Source organism: Equus asinus, chromosome 1, assembly GCF_041296235.1.
Source record: "Equus asinus isolate D_3611 breed Donkey chromosome 1, EquAss-T2T_v2, whole genome shotgun sequence".
In the NCBI taxonomy this organism is placed as follows: Eukaryota; Metazoa; Chordata; class Mammalia; order Perissodactyla; family Equidae; genus Equus; species Equus asinus.
Window position 1 is genome coordinate 139,037,672 of NC_091790.1, and position 17,728 is coordinate 139,055,399.

Genomic DNA, 17,728 nt, shown 5'->3' on the forward strand with positions numbered 1-17,728 from the left:
ACTAAGAACCTACTGTGGGCCAGGCACCATCACATCATAGGGTGCTGTAAGAAACAAAACAGACTGGGAGTTCATATTCTGGTTGAGGGTTAAAGACAATCAACTAACAAAGAAGTCAATATATGGTTTAAGGTGACAATTACTATGGTGAAAATTCAAGTAGACTAAATGGAATAGCACTACAGGCTGTTAGATTTGCTATTTTATATATTTTTATATATGCATCTACAATAGCATTAATCACATTTCATCTCAACTATTCATTTATCTGCCATTTTTCTCTTACCAAACTATTTCCATTTCATCATTGATTCCCTTACCAGTGCCTGGCACATAGTAAATGAAGAGCTAAAAATCTATATGGGGATTAAAAAAATGACAATATCCAAATAATCTAGGGAAGTGGGTTAGGGCCCTTCCCCCCTATCGGAGAGGCTGGAATCCTATGAGATGTACAAGCCACCATGAAGTTTCCAGGTGATAAGAACTCTGCCTTGATTGAAAGATTGGCAAATGCCCCTGTAAAAACATCAGGATAAAGTGGAATCCAATAATTTAGACTAGATTATACAATTGCATGCAATAATTAACTAATGGCCTCACATCTTTTGAAAGGCTCACTGTGTTCATCTTGGTGCTTAATTTCTCTTTCTCTTTAGTAGTTCTAATTCAAATGATTCTTCATCTCTTGCACTCATCCCAGGCTGTTTAGATTTAATTAGGAACCAGAAATTGTTTCAAGTTCACGCTCCTGTGTTTTTGTGTTTTGTAGAAGTAACAAGCATCCATGGTCCAGGTCATACAGTATGCGCGGTGGTGTTCCTACTGTTCTGCATGTAGGAACAAGCAGTATTTTCCCTGCTCATGTAATTTAAAGATGACTAGGAAGATACGCCTCATAGTTCCATGCCCAATGGTCCTACTTCATAAAAACTAGCTAAAACCACATGTTAACGTTTTGTGAAAGCATAAAAAGATCTAATTAAGTTCTTCATTCATGCAAACAGTCACTGCACACCTACTTTGAGCAAAGGGCATTCCTAGATGCTGCCAGGCATGCCATCATTTAAACCTGGTTCCTGTCTTCAAGGAACTGATGATGGTGGGAAAGGTAAGCACACAAATATCTGCACTGCGGGTAGAATGCCATAGGTGTGACAGAGGCACAGAGAGTGCAGTGGGCCAAACAAGGAGTCTCAGCTTTCTCTTCACATTTATTAGAATCACAGGGCATAGGTTCAATTGACTTAATCCAGGACCTTAATTATCTGTGAAGACTACAGAATATTTTGATTGACAACTTTCAGATTTTTTTTTCAGTTTCTCTAATGTAAATAACCTTTTACTTGATGAATATTTTTGATCTGTGGCTCTTATCCTTTTCAAGCACCATCAGAATATGCTCTGTGGTTCAAAAGAAGGGTACCTAAGGTACAAACCACAAAACTTTTTACAACGAGCTTGGTTTTGCTTTTTATATTGGTCCATCCATCTGAAATATAAAATACAGATCTGAGTAAAGTTGTAAAGTAGCAGCACTTGACTTCGTAGTAATTTTAAATGGGTCATATAGGGCTATAGGGGAGGGGTGGGGGATTTCTGTTTTTCACCTAATGTAGAGAAGGTGCAAATCCACTTCCATAAATTAAACAAGGTCCTCATTTTGCACCCTATAAACCCTTTCAGGATGCTGTTAAGAGCAAGTGGAGTCTCACCAGGGGCCACTTCAAAGATCAGTTCCTCGTGTTCATTAGAACACATTTAAATGATCACGTGTGGAACCGCTGTTAGCAGTTTCACTGGGCATAATTTTTGAGTGCCTGTTACACGGAGCACACGCTGCAGCAGTTCGCTCATGATTTCAAATTTCGCTCAGCTCATCAACACATTGGTGCTCCAGAAGCCCAAAGGTTTTAATAACCTAATTCATTTTTGCTCTTAGTGACATAATATTTAGATTCCACAATCTCTATGTATTTGTAATATTTATAACCTCATGCACACAGATTTTTAAAATATAGCATTTTGGTATATTTCCTAATTGGGTATGATCATGTGTGGACTATTATGTGATAATAGGGGGCTGGAAATAATCCCAGCTTAGTTAAATATGTGACATACGTCTGTGGATAACTTTCAAAATGTGTATCACTATTTCTCAAATGCACTTCTGTGGGGAAAAAAAAGGCAGAAGTTTGTCTCTTTTCCTTTGCTGTTTCTTTCAATAAATATTTATTGAGCATATGCTAAGGACTTGGCAACAAGAAAAGGCACCAGCCCTTATGGAATTTATATTTAGTGGATTTGTAAATTTCTCCTCTGCTTTCAGTCAAAACATCATTTTCTCCATATTACACTTAAGTTATGCATATTATTTTGTGGTGGCAAGGGTTTCCACAAAGTACTACATTTTCAGGTAGGTCAACTTATTTTAAGACATTTCCTTGAGGGGCCGGCCCAGTGGCATAGTGGTTAAGTTTGCACACTCTACTTTGGCAGCCCCAGGTTTGTGAGGTCGGATCCTGGGTGCAGACCTACACACCACTCATCAAGCCATGCTGTAGTGGCATCCCATATACAAAACAGGGGAAGACTGGCACAGATGTTAGCTCAGGGACAATCTTCCTCAAGCGAAAAAGAGGAAGATTGGCAACAGATGTTAGCTCAAGGCCAATCTTCCTCACCAAAAAAAAAAAAAAAAAAAAGATGTATGTATGTAAAGATGTATGGAGTTTTATAGCCAATAGGCTCCCCAAAAGGAATTAAAATGGAACATGTGCCAAATGTCATCACAAGAATAAAATAGTCTTATGAAAGCTTCTGCTATCTAAGTATATATGTTTTTTATCAAGGTAGCTACATCAACAATGATGGGATTTGGGTAACTCCTGAAAAATGGATTAAATGGTAAAACTTGATATTCAATTCTGAAGATTAAAAAGATTATATTGCCCCATATTGTTTTTTAATCACCAAAAGTAGTCTAGCATTATTTCTCTCAAGGTAAATATGAAAGTGATTTCATTTTTGGTAGGCAATCGTTGTTCTAAATTACGGAGAAGTCATCATGCAGCAACAAGTATTTTTTTTAAAGCCATCAGTGCTTTGCAAAGGTTACTGAAATTCTGCTCACATGTGGTCTTCATGCAGCAAAGCAGGTATCGGTGAGGTCTTCGAAGGTCACCAAGGGCCAGTGACAGGAATTAACTGCCACATGGCAGTGGGCGCAATCGATTTTTCACACCTGTTTGTCACGTCGTCGTTTGACTGGACCGTCAAACTGTGGACCACAAAGGTAAGAATACCCTGATTGAAATTCTCAGGTATTACAAAGGCAAAGAGGACCATTTTTGTTCCCTGGGGAGAGTTGTAGAGAATCTGAAATCTCTTCCAGGGGACCTGGCTTTGGGAATTCATACAGACTGCTGGTGATCCCGGTCTGCCTCACAGCTAGTCAAGCCTCGCTTTCTTAGTACATTTTGTTTTAAAATATATAGGTAATACTTGAAAACATTCTAATTGTAAAAATTTCAAATAATGATGAAACGGAAGTCCTCCCTCACCAACACTAACTCTACCCATGACATCCACTTCACTGCCTACCACCCCAGGCCTCTGCCCAGAGGTGACCTCTGTTATCAGTTTAGTATTGATTGTCTGGACCTTGTAGCACTTACTTACATACATAGGTACCTATCGAAATATATGACTTGGGACTTGGATGTTTTGGTTTTTGGGTGGTTCTTTTTATTTGGTTTAATTTTTTTTAATTTTTTTTTTTTAGCCTTTGAATGTTTTTAAGCTAGTAAATGGCACTATATTATTTGTATTTTCAAAGGTAATTCTGACCATGTTTGGGAGCAAGAAAAGGAAAGACCACCTAGAAGGAAGGTACAGTGGTCCAGAGGAGAAATGACAGTGTCTTAGACCAGTAGTCAGATAGAGGGTAGCAGATGCATTTGAGAATCATTTAAGAGATAAAAGCCATAGAAACTGCTGATTGATTTGATATAAGGAAGGTGAAAAAGGAAGTCACCAGGTGGCCAACCCCATGGCCTGGTGGTTAAGTTTGGCACACTCGGCTTTGGCGGCCCAGGGTTCGATTCCCGGGCACAGAGCTACACCACGTTCAGTGGCTGTGTTGTGGCAGCACCCCACATACAAAATGGAGGAAGATTGGCACAGATGTTAGCTCAGGGCAAATCTTCCTCAAGCAAAAAGAGGAAGATTGGCAACAGATATTGGCTCAGGACAAATCTTCCTCGGGGCAGGGGGTCGGGGGGAAGGAAGTCACTAGGAAAAACTCAGGTTTATGACTAGAGCAACTGGTAATTTGTGGTAGCATTCACTACACTGGAGAACACCAAAGACAGGACATGTTGGGGAAGTGTGTTGTGCACCTTGAGTTTAAGGTGCCCAGGAAGCACAATCCATGATCTCCGCTGGCAGTTTAATATGTGGGACAGAAGCAGAGGAAGAGCTCTGGGCTGCAGGTATGCCCTTAGTAGCAGTCCGAATAGCAATGATTATTACAGTCAAAGGAGTGGATTTTAAAAGAAATGCTAAGACACAATCCAGAGAAAGAGGAATGTTTAGGAAATAAACAGGAGAAATGGAACTAGAAAAGGAGATCAAGTGTAACAACCCAAGAAATAGGAAAAAAATTAGAATTTTTGTGTGTGTGGCTTCTGGGTATTAATGGAGAGGAAATGTGTCAAGAGGACAGAATTAGCTCTTAACTGTATGAAAAACAACCTCACTTATATGAGAAAGGCAGACTAAAACCAAGTTGAGAAACCTCTTTTCAACTATTAGATTGACAAAAATCTAAAAGATAACATACTCTGTGATGAGACTGAAAGAAACCGACCATTCTCAAGCATTGCTGTAGGAAATGCAAAATGGTACAACACTATGGAGGAGAATTTGGCAATATCTAAAAATAATACATGCATATTTGCTCATTGGCAGAGCAGTTCCCACTTTTAGAATCTATGCCAAAGGCATACTAGCAAAAATAGATACTAGAAATATACCAGAAAAAAAAACATAAGCAGAAGGATATTCATTGAAAGACTACTTGGAATAGCAAAAGACTGGAAACAACCCAAAATTCCATCAATAGAGCACTGGACAAATCAAAAGTATGATCCATCCGTGCAAAGGAGTGCTATTCAAGTGTAGGAAGAAATGAAAAAGACGTCTACATACTATTATGGAGTGATCTCTAGGATATATCTTTAAATGAGGAAAGCAAAGTGGAGAAAAGTGTAAAGAGTACACTGCCGCTGTTTAATATTTATTTATGTATTTTTAAAATTTGGAAAGATAAACCACACACACAAAAATATTACTTATAAGGAGACAGGAGGCTAAAAGAAACAAAGATAATAGCCATACTTTTTTGAATATACCTTGTTTGTATATTTGGTTTGGGAACCATGTAAAGATTACATAGTTATAAAACAAAATAAAATAAATTTAAAATTGCTCCCTAAAATATTTGAAGTAATATGAAACAAATCAACCTTAATGTGGTTCAAATTGGAGGCAAAAGTTTAGTATGGAATGATTCTAAGTGACTTTAAAACCCTGTATTTTGACTATATAGTCCAAAAGGGATATATTTTAAGGATGAGAAGGACTACAAAAAAAAAGCTTTAACTTCTTTTAGTACTCATATTGCTGGTGGTCATATTGTTACTGTTACTCTGATACTGTTGTGTCTTTATCATGAGATAAGTTAAATGGCTGTGTTGGTGTCACTGAGAATTGATATTATCATGTGGGTTGAAAAGAGATACAAATGCACAAAGTTAAGTAAAAACTCTGTAATGATTCTGCATTTGAATTGAAAGTATTAGTAAGAACTCATGGTGTGTGTTACCTTTACTTGCAAAAGAATACATTTTCACAGCTCTAACAAAAAGGTCTCAAAACCACGGCCAATCTAGTAGCAATGACATTCCTGGTGTCCAAGATTGTGCCCTCTAAATACCAATTTTACTAAAAGAAACCAAAATTACTAATTCTAGATCCGGAGCAGGAAATGTACAAAATGAACCTGGAATACTTTGTCATAATAGAAAGCAAGAAAGCTACCAAACACTGCAAATTTCTTGTCAAAGGACTTGGAAGCCAAGTTCAATAAGCTTCTACTGGCGAAAGAATATCAATAAGGGTAATAGATTCATGAGTTCATAATGATACTGAAAAAAGACAGAGCCCTCACCAGTCATCTTTGGAGAATACTAGCGAGACTAACTCATTATTTTGAAAACTGACAAGTAAAAGAAAGAATTGATCAATCATTTATTCTGAAAGAATCAAACATTTATTCTGTCTTTTCTATATGATATGTACTTCAGGGTTATTAAATAGTTGATGAAGGGAAGTTTTTCTTTATAGAAATAGTCCAGCTACTATAGGAAGAAGAAATGATGGGGTTTGGATATCAATCATTTTGCAATCCCTAATGATCCAGGTAGTAATTGTTGCTGAAAACATTGTAAAATTAGAAACAACCTTGATAACTACGGAGGTATACAATACCACCTTTGAAGCAAGTTTGCCCCCTAAATCCAAACCTAATCTTATCAGTCTATCAGATCTCTGAATTTAGAGGCAATAGGAGATCGAGATGCAAAATGTTAAATGATTCCACAAGATGGAATCAGCCAAATCCAGACTATTGGGAAATCTATAGGACAGTTGATCTCATTTCTGCCACAAAACCAAAAGATTTTTCCAAAGGAAAAAAAGAAATGGAGGTGGAAACTATGTATCAAAACAAACTAGGACAAAACAAAACTTGAGACATTTCAACCAATCTCAAAATATGGATACTAGACAGATCTTGATTCAAATAAACTATTAAAAAAATTAGATGGCTGTTAGGAAAATGTGAATATTGGCTGGATATTTGATATTTATGAATTATTATTTTTAGATGTGATAATGATGTGATCATTTTAAGTGGTTTTATTGTTTTAGAGATGCCCACTGAAGTATTTAAAGAAGAAATCATGATGTCAGGGATTTACTTCAAAATAATCACTTGGCAATTGAGAGCTTGTGGATATAAATGAATAAGATTGGCTATGGATTAATAAATATTGAAGCTGGATATTGATATTATTCTACTTCTGAATATGTTTGAAATTTTCTATAACAAAAGACTAAAAAACAAAAGAGGGGAGAGTAATCAACAGTAACAACTACTTTAGAGAAATAATATCAAGACTGAAATATGTCCATAGTATTTAGCAACTCAAAGCCACTGCTGCCCATGGCAAGTACAGTCTCACTGAAGTGTGTGGAGAATGGGTTACAGATTACAATGGGTTAGGAAGTAAGTGAAAGGCAAAGAAGCACTGGAGAAAAATTGAGAAGTTTGGCTTTGAGGAGAGGAAGATGGGAGGTGGAGAGAGGGATTTTCTTCTTTTTTCTCTTTTATTCTTTTATCTCTGTTTTGGTTTTTTAAAAAAGTTTTAGAGACTCCTGAGGATATTGCTGTTGTAGAAGAACCGGTAAAGAAAAAGAATGGAAAATCTATAAGTGTAAAGCGGAGAAAGGCCCTGAAAATGTTGGAGTGCATGGGACGCATAGCATGGGCGGGGGGTCAGTTTTAAATTTGGGCAATGGCATTTCTTATGTTGTAACAAAAGAACAGGAAGGGATGGGGAAAAATACTTGGAAGTATGTAGGTTTGGTGAATGGAAGCAGAGAGAACTGTCATGTGATGCTGTTTTCTCAGTGGAGTAGGAGATGACATATGCTCCTGAGTGAGAAGTGGAGATCCTGAAGGGAGAGGTTTCAGCTGGTCACAGAAGAGAACAGGAAGAGCTGATTAGGGAAACAAAGATGGACTCTGGGCAGTGTGGAGGACCCAGCTGGATTGGAGGCTAGAATGTTTTAGTGGCATCAATCTTCAGGCCTGATTTCCTCCAAGAGAGCTTAGCAGCACAAATATGGACGTGGATGAGGGGGATAATTAGGTGGATCCTGGACTGGAGCTTTACCAGAACGTGGTGGGGGGACAATAGAACATGAGATTTGGAGATAAGGATGAGAGAGCGTTTGATGTTAGAAACCAAGGATTCTCAACTGGAGCAGAAAGAAAATGAAAACAGGGGAAAGTAAAGGGAATGAGGGGTTGGAAGCCCCTGTAAGATCAAAGAAGAGGTATGAAGGAAGGAATAGGATAAGAGTATTAGTAAAATAAGAGACTATTGTTAGAAAGTGAGATGTTTTGGATTTAGCAATTCACAACTGAAACAATTCCAAGTGATTTAAAAAAAAAAGATCTAGGATGTGGTCATGTCTGTAGCTGACATCAAGTGAAGGTGAAGTTCACTGGAGTTGAAGGGGTCATAGAAGTAAAAGGTCAAGGTGCTAATGTGCTGTGTGCTTTGAAGTGGGCCAGGAAAAAGGCAAGACTGAGACAGAAAAGGAGATGGTGAGCCCAGTGCTAAAGTCTTCAATGAAGTAGGAAGAGAGATCCAAAGAGTTAAAGGATGGAACACAAAAATGGCCTGAGCTTTAAAGAAGCAGGGCTTTTCACAGGAGGGCTGAGGAGCCATGAAACAGCCCTGGAGAGCAAATAGGAAGCTGGCCCTCTCACTGTTCTGAAATTGGATACGAGCTAATGAACAACTTCTACTTGAGGAGACGGCAGGGGAGGTGGTGAGCTTGTGGGAGAGGGAGGATTCCACTGAGACAGCAGAAGAGAGAGGTTTCCATGAGAGGCCAAGGATGGAGGCACATGAGTTTATCATGGAATGGGAGACACTGAGGCATGGTGGAAACATCTGGGAAGGAGGAGAGCAGCCAGTGGTTGGTTCAGGTGAAATAAGTACTAATAGCAATTTCTAGAAAATGCTATGAGACAACCAAGAATGAGGAGGGGAGATGCAAAAGAGGGGCTTGCCAAACAAGATGCTAATTTCTGCAATTTTAGTGAGGACACCAGAGAGGGAGAGAGGATTAAAACACATTACACTGCCCTCTCTCCATCCCTCAGCTCCCCACCATACCGAGTTTCATCATTAAACCATAGTCAGGGAAGGCTTCACACTGAAGCAGGAACTTTGTTGTAGTAGTTTGCCTGGCTAACAGAGGACCAGGCTGCATTCCAGCAGCTGAATCAACAAACGAGCGGCCATTTTCATCTAAATGGCTGAAAGGTAGAGATCCAGTTAGGGAATGGCGTGCAATGAGGCTGGAAAGATAGGTCTATACCTGATTATGTAGATTTACTTTTATTTTATAAATGGTAACAAGTCATTTTAGGAATGAATTAATCAAAATTTAATTTTAGAGAGTTTTCTATGGAAGATGAATTTGCAGGGGTGGGGGCGAGAGCAACATTTATTGAGGTTATACCATGTGCCAGGCATTACACTAAATGTGTTACATACATTAGTCCATTAAGTCCTCATGGTAACCTTATGAGTAGATAGTATTATCCCATTTTATATAAGGAGAAATAGGCATAAGAGAGCTTAAATAACTTGCCTGATGTGCTCAATGAGAAAGAAGGGAAACTGGGATTTGAACCCAGATATATGTGGCCCAAAACTGTGTTCTTTTCCACACCAGCATGCTAAACCTAGAGACAGGAAATCCAGTTATAAGGCTAATTTGATCATCTAGGTGAAAGCCAGAACTTGGAGGTGGCAGAGATGGTGAGCTTGTGGAGGAGAACTCAAGTGTGAGAGAGAAAATCCAGCACGCGTTGTGACCAACTGACTTGATTTGAGAGCAGAGTCAAAGACGGTTCTGATATTTCTTACCTTATGCATCTGAGTGAAAGATTGGTGATGCCAGCGACTAGGACAGAAAATAGAGGAGGAGGAGCAGGCTTGGGTTGGGGGTAGAAAATTAGCAGTCTGGGGCTTGCTCCAAGTGAGGGCCTGGAAATTCCTAAAAGGTAATTGAAAATACTGGAGCTCAGGGCCAAGAATGGAGTTAAAAATATAGATATGATACTGATCAGCATATAGTAAGTCATTTGTTCCAAGGGAGAAAATTATAAATAGAATGCGAATTAAAGAGGACAAGAGTGCAACCTTGGAGCCCCTGATGCTGCAGGATGAGGAAGAGAAGGAATCCACAGATCAAAAAGGCAAGAAGGGTGAGGGGCGCTGACTTCAGTGAGAGCAATTTCAGTGGAGCGGTGGGGACAGATTGCGGGTGGTTAGAGAGAGAGGTGGGAAGAGAGTGGACACAGAAAATATAGACTACTCCTTCAGACAACTGAAGGAGACAAAGCGGTGGCTAGCAGGGAAAGCCGAGCCAAGGAAGGATTTGGTTATTATACTTTTTGAGAGATTTGAGCATGTTTGTGGCCTGAAGAGAAGGAGCCAATGAAAAGTGTCGATTGATAGTGGGTGGTCTGAAAAATTGAGAAAGACGGTATCAGGTGCCCATGTAAGATTGAGATGGCGAGAAGAGGCAGGACACTGCCGAGTGCAAAAAGGGTTTATGGGTAGGTTTAGGTAAATGGAAGTGGCAGGGGAAGCAGAGAATGAAAGAAGTTCCATATTTTCTGATGAAGTCAGAGGCACACTTATCTGCTGACAGTGATGGGAACTGGGATGTGGTAGGGAGAGGGGGGAGGTCTGGATCAGGTCCTGCAAGAGATGGGACAGGGCCCTGACTCTGGAGGATGTCTGACCTGCACCAATCTGAGGGCCAGCTGGGGCTAAGTATCAAAGATGCATGTCCTAAGTAATGTCTAATTTAAGTTTTACAAGAGTGCCAGCAATTGTGTAAAACTGCCATTGTTTAATCTCTTAGCTCTTCAGAAACCTCCTGAATCTGACATTGAAAGCTGTCCGTAACCTGTCCTCAACTTACTATAGCAGGTCGACAAATTCAGGTGTGAGAGATAGACCACTTCTCTACAGCTCTAAATAAAGGGTTCTCAAAGCGTGGCCCTTTGATCACCATGGGCAGCATTACCTGGGACTTATTAGAAATGCAGATTCTTGGGCCCCATCCCAGACCTTCTGCATCAAAAACCCTGGGAGCGTGGCCTGGCAGTCTGTGTTTTAATAAGTCCTCTGAGTGATCCCGATGCCGCTAGACTTTGAAGAGCAATGCTCAAAACCAGCATGAAGTTCTATTCAAACTCCCCATCCTACAGAGCTGGTGGGGCAGTTCAGTTGTTTTGAGGGGTCTCTCCTTTCTTCTCAGGGTTGTGTGAGGGAACTGGGGAGCTATTTCAGGATGCAGGCAGGGGAATGAAACCAATGTCCCACTCCCAATCAGGGTTCCTGATATAATTAATACCCTACTTATTCTGGCCAGGGGCTTGTACCTGAATATATTTGAAACCTCAAATTCATCATTATCTTTTGTAGTGATGTACTGGGAACAATGCTTATTCTTGACTCTTGACAAGATTGGCTAGAGTCTCCTCTTCTTGATCTGAACACACATAAAATTTAAAAGAAATGGTAGCAACAGCTCCTAAAATTACTAGTCACTTTTTCAAGACTATTACTGAAAATAAACTTCTTTGTCTTAATAAAAAAGGCAAAGTGATAATATAAATATGGTTTTGAAAATACTGGAAACCAAGGCTTTTGGTTTTTTTCATTCTTATTGACAATGAGAATTTTCAGATAGGTGTAGAGCAGAGAAAAATATGAGATGAGTGATTCTTTTTTAGTCCCTTTTGACAATAATGGTTGCCTTAGTGATCTTTATTTCAAATTCATTGGGTAACTTGGAATATTTGATCATTTAAACAAAAGTGAAGAAGGTTGTGGTGGAGACTTACTCGAGAATTGAGTTAGTGATGCTCTTACACTTAGTCCATTCAGGTGGGTATAACAAAGTGCCACAGACTGGGTGGCTTATAAACAACAAAAATTTATTTCTTGTAATTCTGAATGCTGGAAAACCCAAGAGCATGGTCAAATTCTGATGAGGTCCTTCCTTCTGGTTCATAGCCGGCACCTTCTCGCTGTGCCCTCACATGGTGGAAGGGGCTAGGACGCTCTGTGGGGTCTCTTTTATAAGAACACTAGTCCCATTCATCAGGGCTCCACCTCATGACCCAGTCACCTCCCAAAGACCCCACCTCCTAATACCATCATCTTTGGGGATTAGGATTTCAACATATGAATTTTGGGGGGACACATTTAGACCACAGCAGATTGTAAATTAAATAACATAAAGAGGAGCCCTTCAAATTGTAGAAAGAGTTGATGCCAAGAATAATACTTTGAACCAGTCAGAAGTCAAGTTTAAAAAGTGGCTTCAATATAATACTTTGTACATAAAAATAAGTATAGCTCAAAAAGATAACCAAAGAAAAAAGTTTAAGGGCAAACCAAACACCAGGAAAATTTGGCAACACAGACATGCATTTTATACATTCTACTGATCCAGAATTCACATTTCTAACACAAAGATAAAATATTAGGAAAGAAAATCTGTATTCTAGGGGAGAATGTTATGCTAGAATTAGCACACTGAGCAAAATGAATCTAATCTTGAAGCCTGTAGCAAAGTCCACATCCATTCACTTTGCATAAGTAATGTGATTGCCAGAGACAATAGCACTTCACACGCTTTACACAGAGGGGAGCTATGATTTTAAAGATCAAGACAAAAAAATAAGATTTCTCGACACAGGATTTTAGAAGTATTGCAGTTAAGTGAAAAAGTATATTTGGAGAAAATGCAGTCATTGTCAATTCTCTTTACGATTTAAAAAATTAATATTCTCTTTAACTTTATATATGGTTTTATTTAAACTTTCCATGAAGATTGGGCAGGTAAAATTTTTGAATTGGGAAAGGCTAATGGAAGAACATAATACTGCATGATTTTGGAGATTTGGGCTTCTCAACAGTCCCCAAATGTGTGCTTTGGTTCGTGAACACCAAACAGCCACATTGATTATAGGTGGAAAAATAAACTTCCTAATAGTATTATGGAATCGTGACATTTTTAAAATGATTCTTTCTGGTTTCATTAGCTTTGTTGACTAAATAAGTAATTGTATGTTAGTGACAGAGGCAGATTCCTATTTTTTTTTCGTCAGAAACTTAAGGCAATATAATTAAGGGCATACTTTTTTTTTAGCATAGTAATGTAACCATTTTAGAGTGAGAGGAGCTTTGTTCATCACCTTAATTATCGACATATTTTAACTCCATGCAAGGAAGGTAAAGGAAGTAAGCCCTGTGCCCCTTGCATCAGTGGATAAAGAGTAAAAATATAACCACGTGTAGAAAACAGTAATGTTATGGTTGGTTACCATCCAGGCAATGTAGGGAAGAGTCCAAAGGCATAGTAGAGAATCAATGAGATGGGTGCTAATTGGGGTGTGCGGGGAGGGTGTGGAAGATAGAGAGTGTGGGTCCTCCACCTTCCCACGTGGAGGCCTCCCTCGGGAGAGCTTCCCTTGTGAATTCCCACATTAAGCATCGTCTGTCTTTTCTTTATATGCCCGACTTCCCCTTCCCTCCAACTTATTGAAAAGAAAACAAACACAGACACCCACTCTTGACCTTGCTGCCCGTTTCCCATCCTGTTTATCTTCTGCCTTTTTCCACCAAACTGCAGTTTTCCCTCCTACAATGTCTTTATCTCCGTGATCACAACTGGACCTGCTCCTTCAAAAATTGCCCTGACCTTCTTCTTGTCTGTTCCAAGGTCATTTTGCCATTTTCATTTCCTTTCATGACTTTGCTGTTTCAATAATGTTGATTAGTTTCTTGGAACACCCTTCTTTAAATATATCAGTGAAACTGTTTTTAAGAGAACAGTAAAAAGCTGCCTACTTAAAAGTCTAGCTTTGATGATCCTTTTAAAACAAAAAAATGTCTTGCCTGAATAAATTCTATTGAGTACCAACTCTTACCTTTCACTATATCTTAGCACATTAAATTTCCCATCCATCAAGAAATGCTGGCGTTGATGCCTAGAAATAAAGTATGAACTCTTGGCTGGATTAAAATATTCATTATTCCACTCAGCTTTTCTGTTTGCTGAGGTTTTGGATAATTTTTTTCCTGTACTGTAGTTTAGCTTAGTGGCTAGACAAGTTATGAGTCTTTGGACTTTTTATCATTGCATCCAGTTTGGAAACTTTCGGTGGATTCCAATTAAACATTGGGTTAGTATTTGTTTTGGTCCTAGTACAGCTTCATAAGGACTTAGGTTCTTGATACTGTTCATGTATTTGCCAGCTCAGTCCCTTCTTTAGGCTACAAAGGGCTTGAGTTTCTTTTGCTTATATTGATAATATCCTCCAAATCCTTTCTACATTAGAACTTTTGGGCCCTAAAATTCAATTCCTTTATGTTGACTGCCCAGATATATGGCCTGACTTAACCCCTGTGTTGGTATTTGCTGTGGATCCTGGAGAGCACCCTGAGGTGCTGTCATCTAAGAACCTTTCATGACGCACATTTGATTGGTGGAAATCACTGACTTCTTCTGAATGTATCTTGATATTTGTATAATCTGTTCTAGTGGTTAACATACATCTCAGTCCTCTAATCTTTTAACAAAGCAGTGAATCTGAGAACAAAATTTTCTACATGACTGAAGGTTGATGACTTTGCACAAATTAGAAAGATAATCTTCAATTTTCGGGCAACTACTGTGAAATCAATAAATATTACCTATTTCATGTTTACATCCTGTGCCAGGGTTAAAATATAAGATGACCATCTTAGCTGATTTTTTTCCCTCTTAGCTACTAAAAGAGAATGATAATTTGAATTTTTTTATGAATAAAAGAAATTGGAAAGTTTTTGCTTTTAAGGAAAAACATTGGTTATTGCCTTTAAAATGGATTCATTAAAATGATTATGTATTGTAATAAATTTAAATGTGGCTCTGTTATAGATAATCCAATAATAAAAATGCTTTTGTCTTGCCCACCGAATCACATTTATTATGTGTAGAATTTCCACCCCTTTCCTGTAAGCCCATGAGCTCCTTGAGAGGAGGCCCATATTGTTTTGTCTGTATCCCCAGTACCTGGCAGAGTGCTTGGCACCTGGTAGGTAGTCAATAAATCGTTGAGTTAGTACATGAACGAATAATCCCTGGGTTTTTAAAAGATGTACATTAAAGACATACTGTAGTGAATATTTAGTTAGCAGTGGTTTTGAGCCGTAAAATTCATAGCCATAATTTAGAAATATAATAAATAGAAGACTGAGGTTAAGCTTTAAAAATCCTATTAGGAAATATTTAAGAAACTATAATTTGGGGAAAAAATATCTAAAGCAACCATTCCAGGAGTAGAGTGGCCTCATAAATATTTTTCTTACAAAGTAGATGAGTAGAAGTCCAATTAGTCTGTAAGAATGATCTGAGGGGCTGGGCAACCAGTGTGTCCTTAGCCACTCGTAATACTTGACCAAGTGAGCAAGGGAAGAGGTTCCCCAACGGGCCTGACAATCACCTTTGGGGCCCTGTAGCTCAGTTACATGCAGGAAGCCTCTTTTTAAAGATAGCCCTGGGAAAGTCTGACTCTTGTGGGGTGTGGCTCCCTCCAGAAAAAGAGAGTTCAACTCTTCTCTAAGTCATAGTTTATAAGAGAAATTCCTAACTAGAACTGAAGCATGGAGAGAGAAACATGCCAAAGAAGCTTCTCAAAGTAGGTGACATCCAATGTGAGGTTTGAGGGACTGACTTAGGTAAAGAAGAAAGGGAAGAGCATTCAAGAAAAAAAATAGAGAATTCAAAAACAGAAGCGTGGGATAGTTGACACTCTAGCTGTGTGACTTTAGGAAAGTTACTTAAGCTCTCTGTGCTGCAGTTTATTCATCTATATAATGGGGATTAAAACACTACCTATCTCATAGGGTACACTTGGAGATTGAATGAGTTAATACATTAAATGAGTTAATGTGAACTTTAACATATGTAAAGTTCTTAGAAGAGTGCCAGGCACAGAGTAAGCACTGTGAAAGAAGAAGCAATATTATTATTACTATTAAATATCATTGTTGCTGCTGTTGTTATCTGGATATTGAAGTAGTTTAGTTGGGCGGGAGCAGTGGGTACAAGGTGACCTGAAGGGGATAATGAAAGGACGACTCCGGAGGCAAAAAGGGCCCAGATGATGAGAGGCAGTCTGGGATACCATGTGATGGAGCATAGACTTTCTTCTGAAGATGACAAGGGCGATAGCTTATGATAAAGTGGGGCCTTGTCGCCTCTTCCTTCATGCCATGCAGAGTGAGACTGGACAGTGAAGACTCACCTTCCCCTCAGGATTCTGAGCCACAGCATCAGCATAACATTTTACCTCTGACGACTGCTTCGTCAGCTTACCAGCAATGCTTGTGTTCCATGTCAACCTGTCAGTAGGTCCCAAAGATCCCTCCTATCTCAGCATGAGGTAGCTGGATTGTTAAGGAACACTCTCTCAATGCTCCCACCTTCAGTGACAACATCTTGATTGAATAGAATGTTTACTTTTGCAACCCTTCATGAGGCTTCCCTCCCAATTTGCTCCTATACTTACATTTTCAGAAGAAGCCCAGTTGTGATGGTAAAGACTGTAGTGATAATAATCCTCATCATAATAGAAGCTGCATTCGGCCGAATACTTCCATGTGACTGGCAGCATAGCAGTGACGTCACATAATTCTAAGTGTACTTTTGTAAATATACTGCCACGTGGCCCCATTTTGAACGGGTTGTTGCAGGATTGTCTCATCTGACCTTTCTGCTAGCTTTTTGTTTACTTGTTCCTCCACAGATCTTCAATTGGACTTTTCTTTTTATCAACTTATAATTGTTTTTAAATTTTTGAGCCAAATATATATTCTCCTCATCATCCTTCTTAGCTCCAACAAACTTCTGTCACTAGTATCTAAGCCTCACCAGAGCCCCTTTAGTCTTTTCACGCCTGTCCCCACGCCCAAGTCCTGACTTCTCAAAGGGATTTAAATATAGCAAGACAAGAAGACAAACATACTCTTATTTGTCTTAGACCAAAAGAAAGCACATGTAAGGATTTTTTTTCTTAGTATATTCTAATATCAATTACTTTCACAATTTCTACATATTTCATTAACTCGTTTGACTACTTAGTACATATTTACACACTGTTTTTTTCAGAGTAGGAGATGCTTTGTTCATCTTTATCATGTGTCTAATACATGTTAACTTGCCAGTATTACACCCAGTATAGAATGAGTAGAGTTGGACCATTAGGGCAAATTACTATTTTATCAACTTGGAGGAATAAAAATTGGGAGATTGTCCTCATTCTTCTAGTACTTTGTAAAGAATAAATAAGAGTTTTGCAGAGGAAAAATAAATGTAATTGATCTTTGAAAACTCTCATTTTTCCTTCCAAAGTAGAGTAGCAGGCCCTCCCATAAATTCTGGGGAAACAGACCTCAGTGTTTACTACTGGAAGCTCACCAGCTCTGTGGAAGCTTCTGGAGAGGAATGTTGTGGAATTGGCGGTGGAGTGAAATAGTTTTCTCTCCTGTCCTTGGTTCATTGGCTTGAACTAAACCCAAGTCAAAAGTAATAAGAAGTCTCTTATAAGTTGTCAGTTTCCTTCTCACTTAGGAACCTTCCTTAATGATTAAAAACTTAACTTTTAAACCAGATTTCCCCTTTACCTCTCTGCCAGGGCCAGCTGCATTAAGAGGTGTTACGGGTCACCAATCGAGGGGGTTGATGCTTGAGACTCTTGGCTTCTCCCCACCTGTGGAACTTAATTTATGCC

General features: G+C 38.9%; 1 protein-coding gene across 4 annotated transcripts in view; it reads left to right on the forward strand.

Annotated features, from left to right (window-relative positions):
- DYNC1I1 (dynein cytoplasmic 1 intermediate chain 1) overlaps positions 1-17,728 on the forward strand; it is a 282,823-nt gene that overhangs the window by 225,659 nt on the left and 39,436 nt on the right. For all 4 annotated transcript variants that reach the window (XM_014859410.3, XM_070508726.1, XM_070508715.1 and 1 more), the window contains one exon: positions 3,151-3,295. In XM_014859410.3, the coding sequence (XP_014714896.1) occupies positions 3,151-3,295 (145 nt within the window). The remainder of the gene's footprint in view (positions 1-3,150; positions 3,296-17,728) is intronic.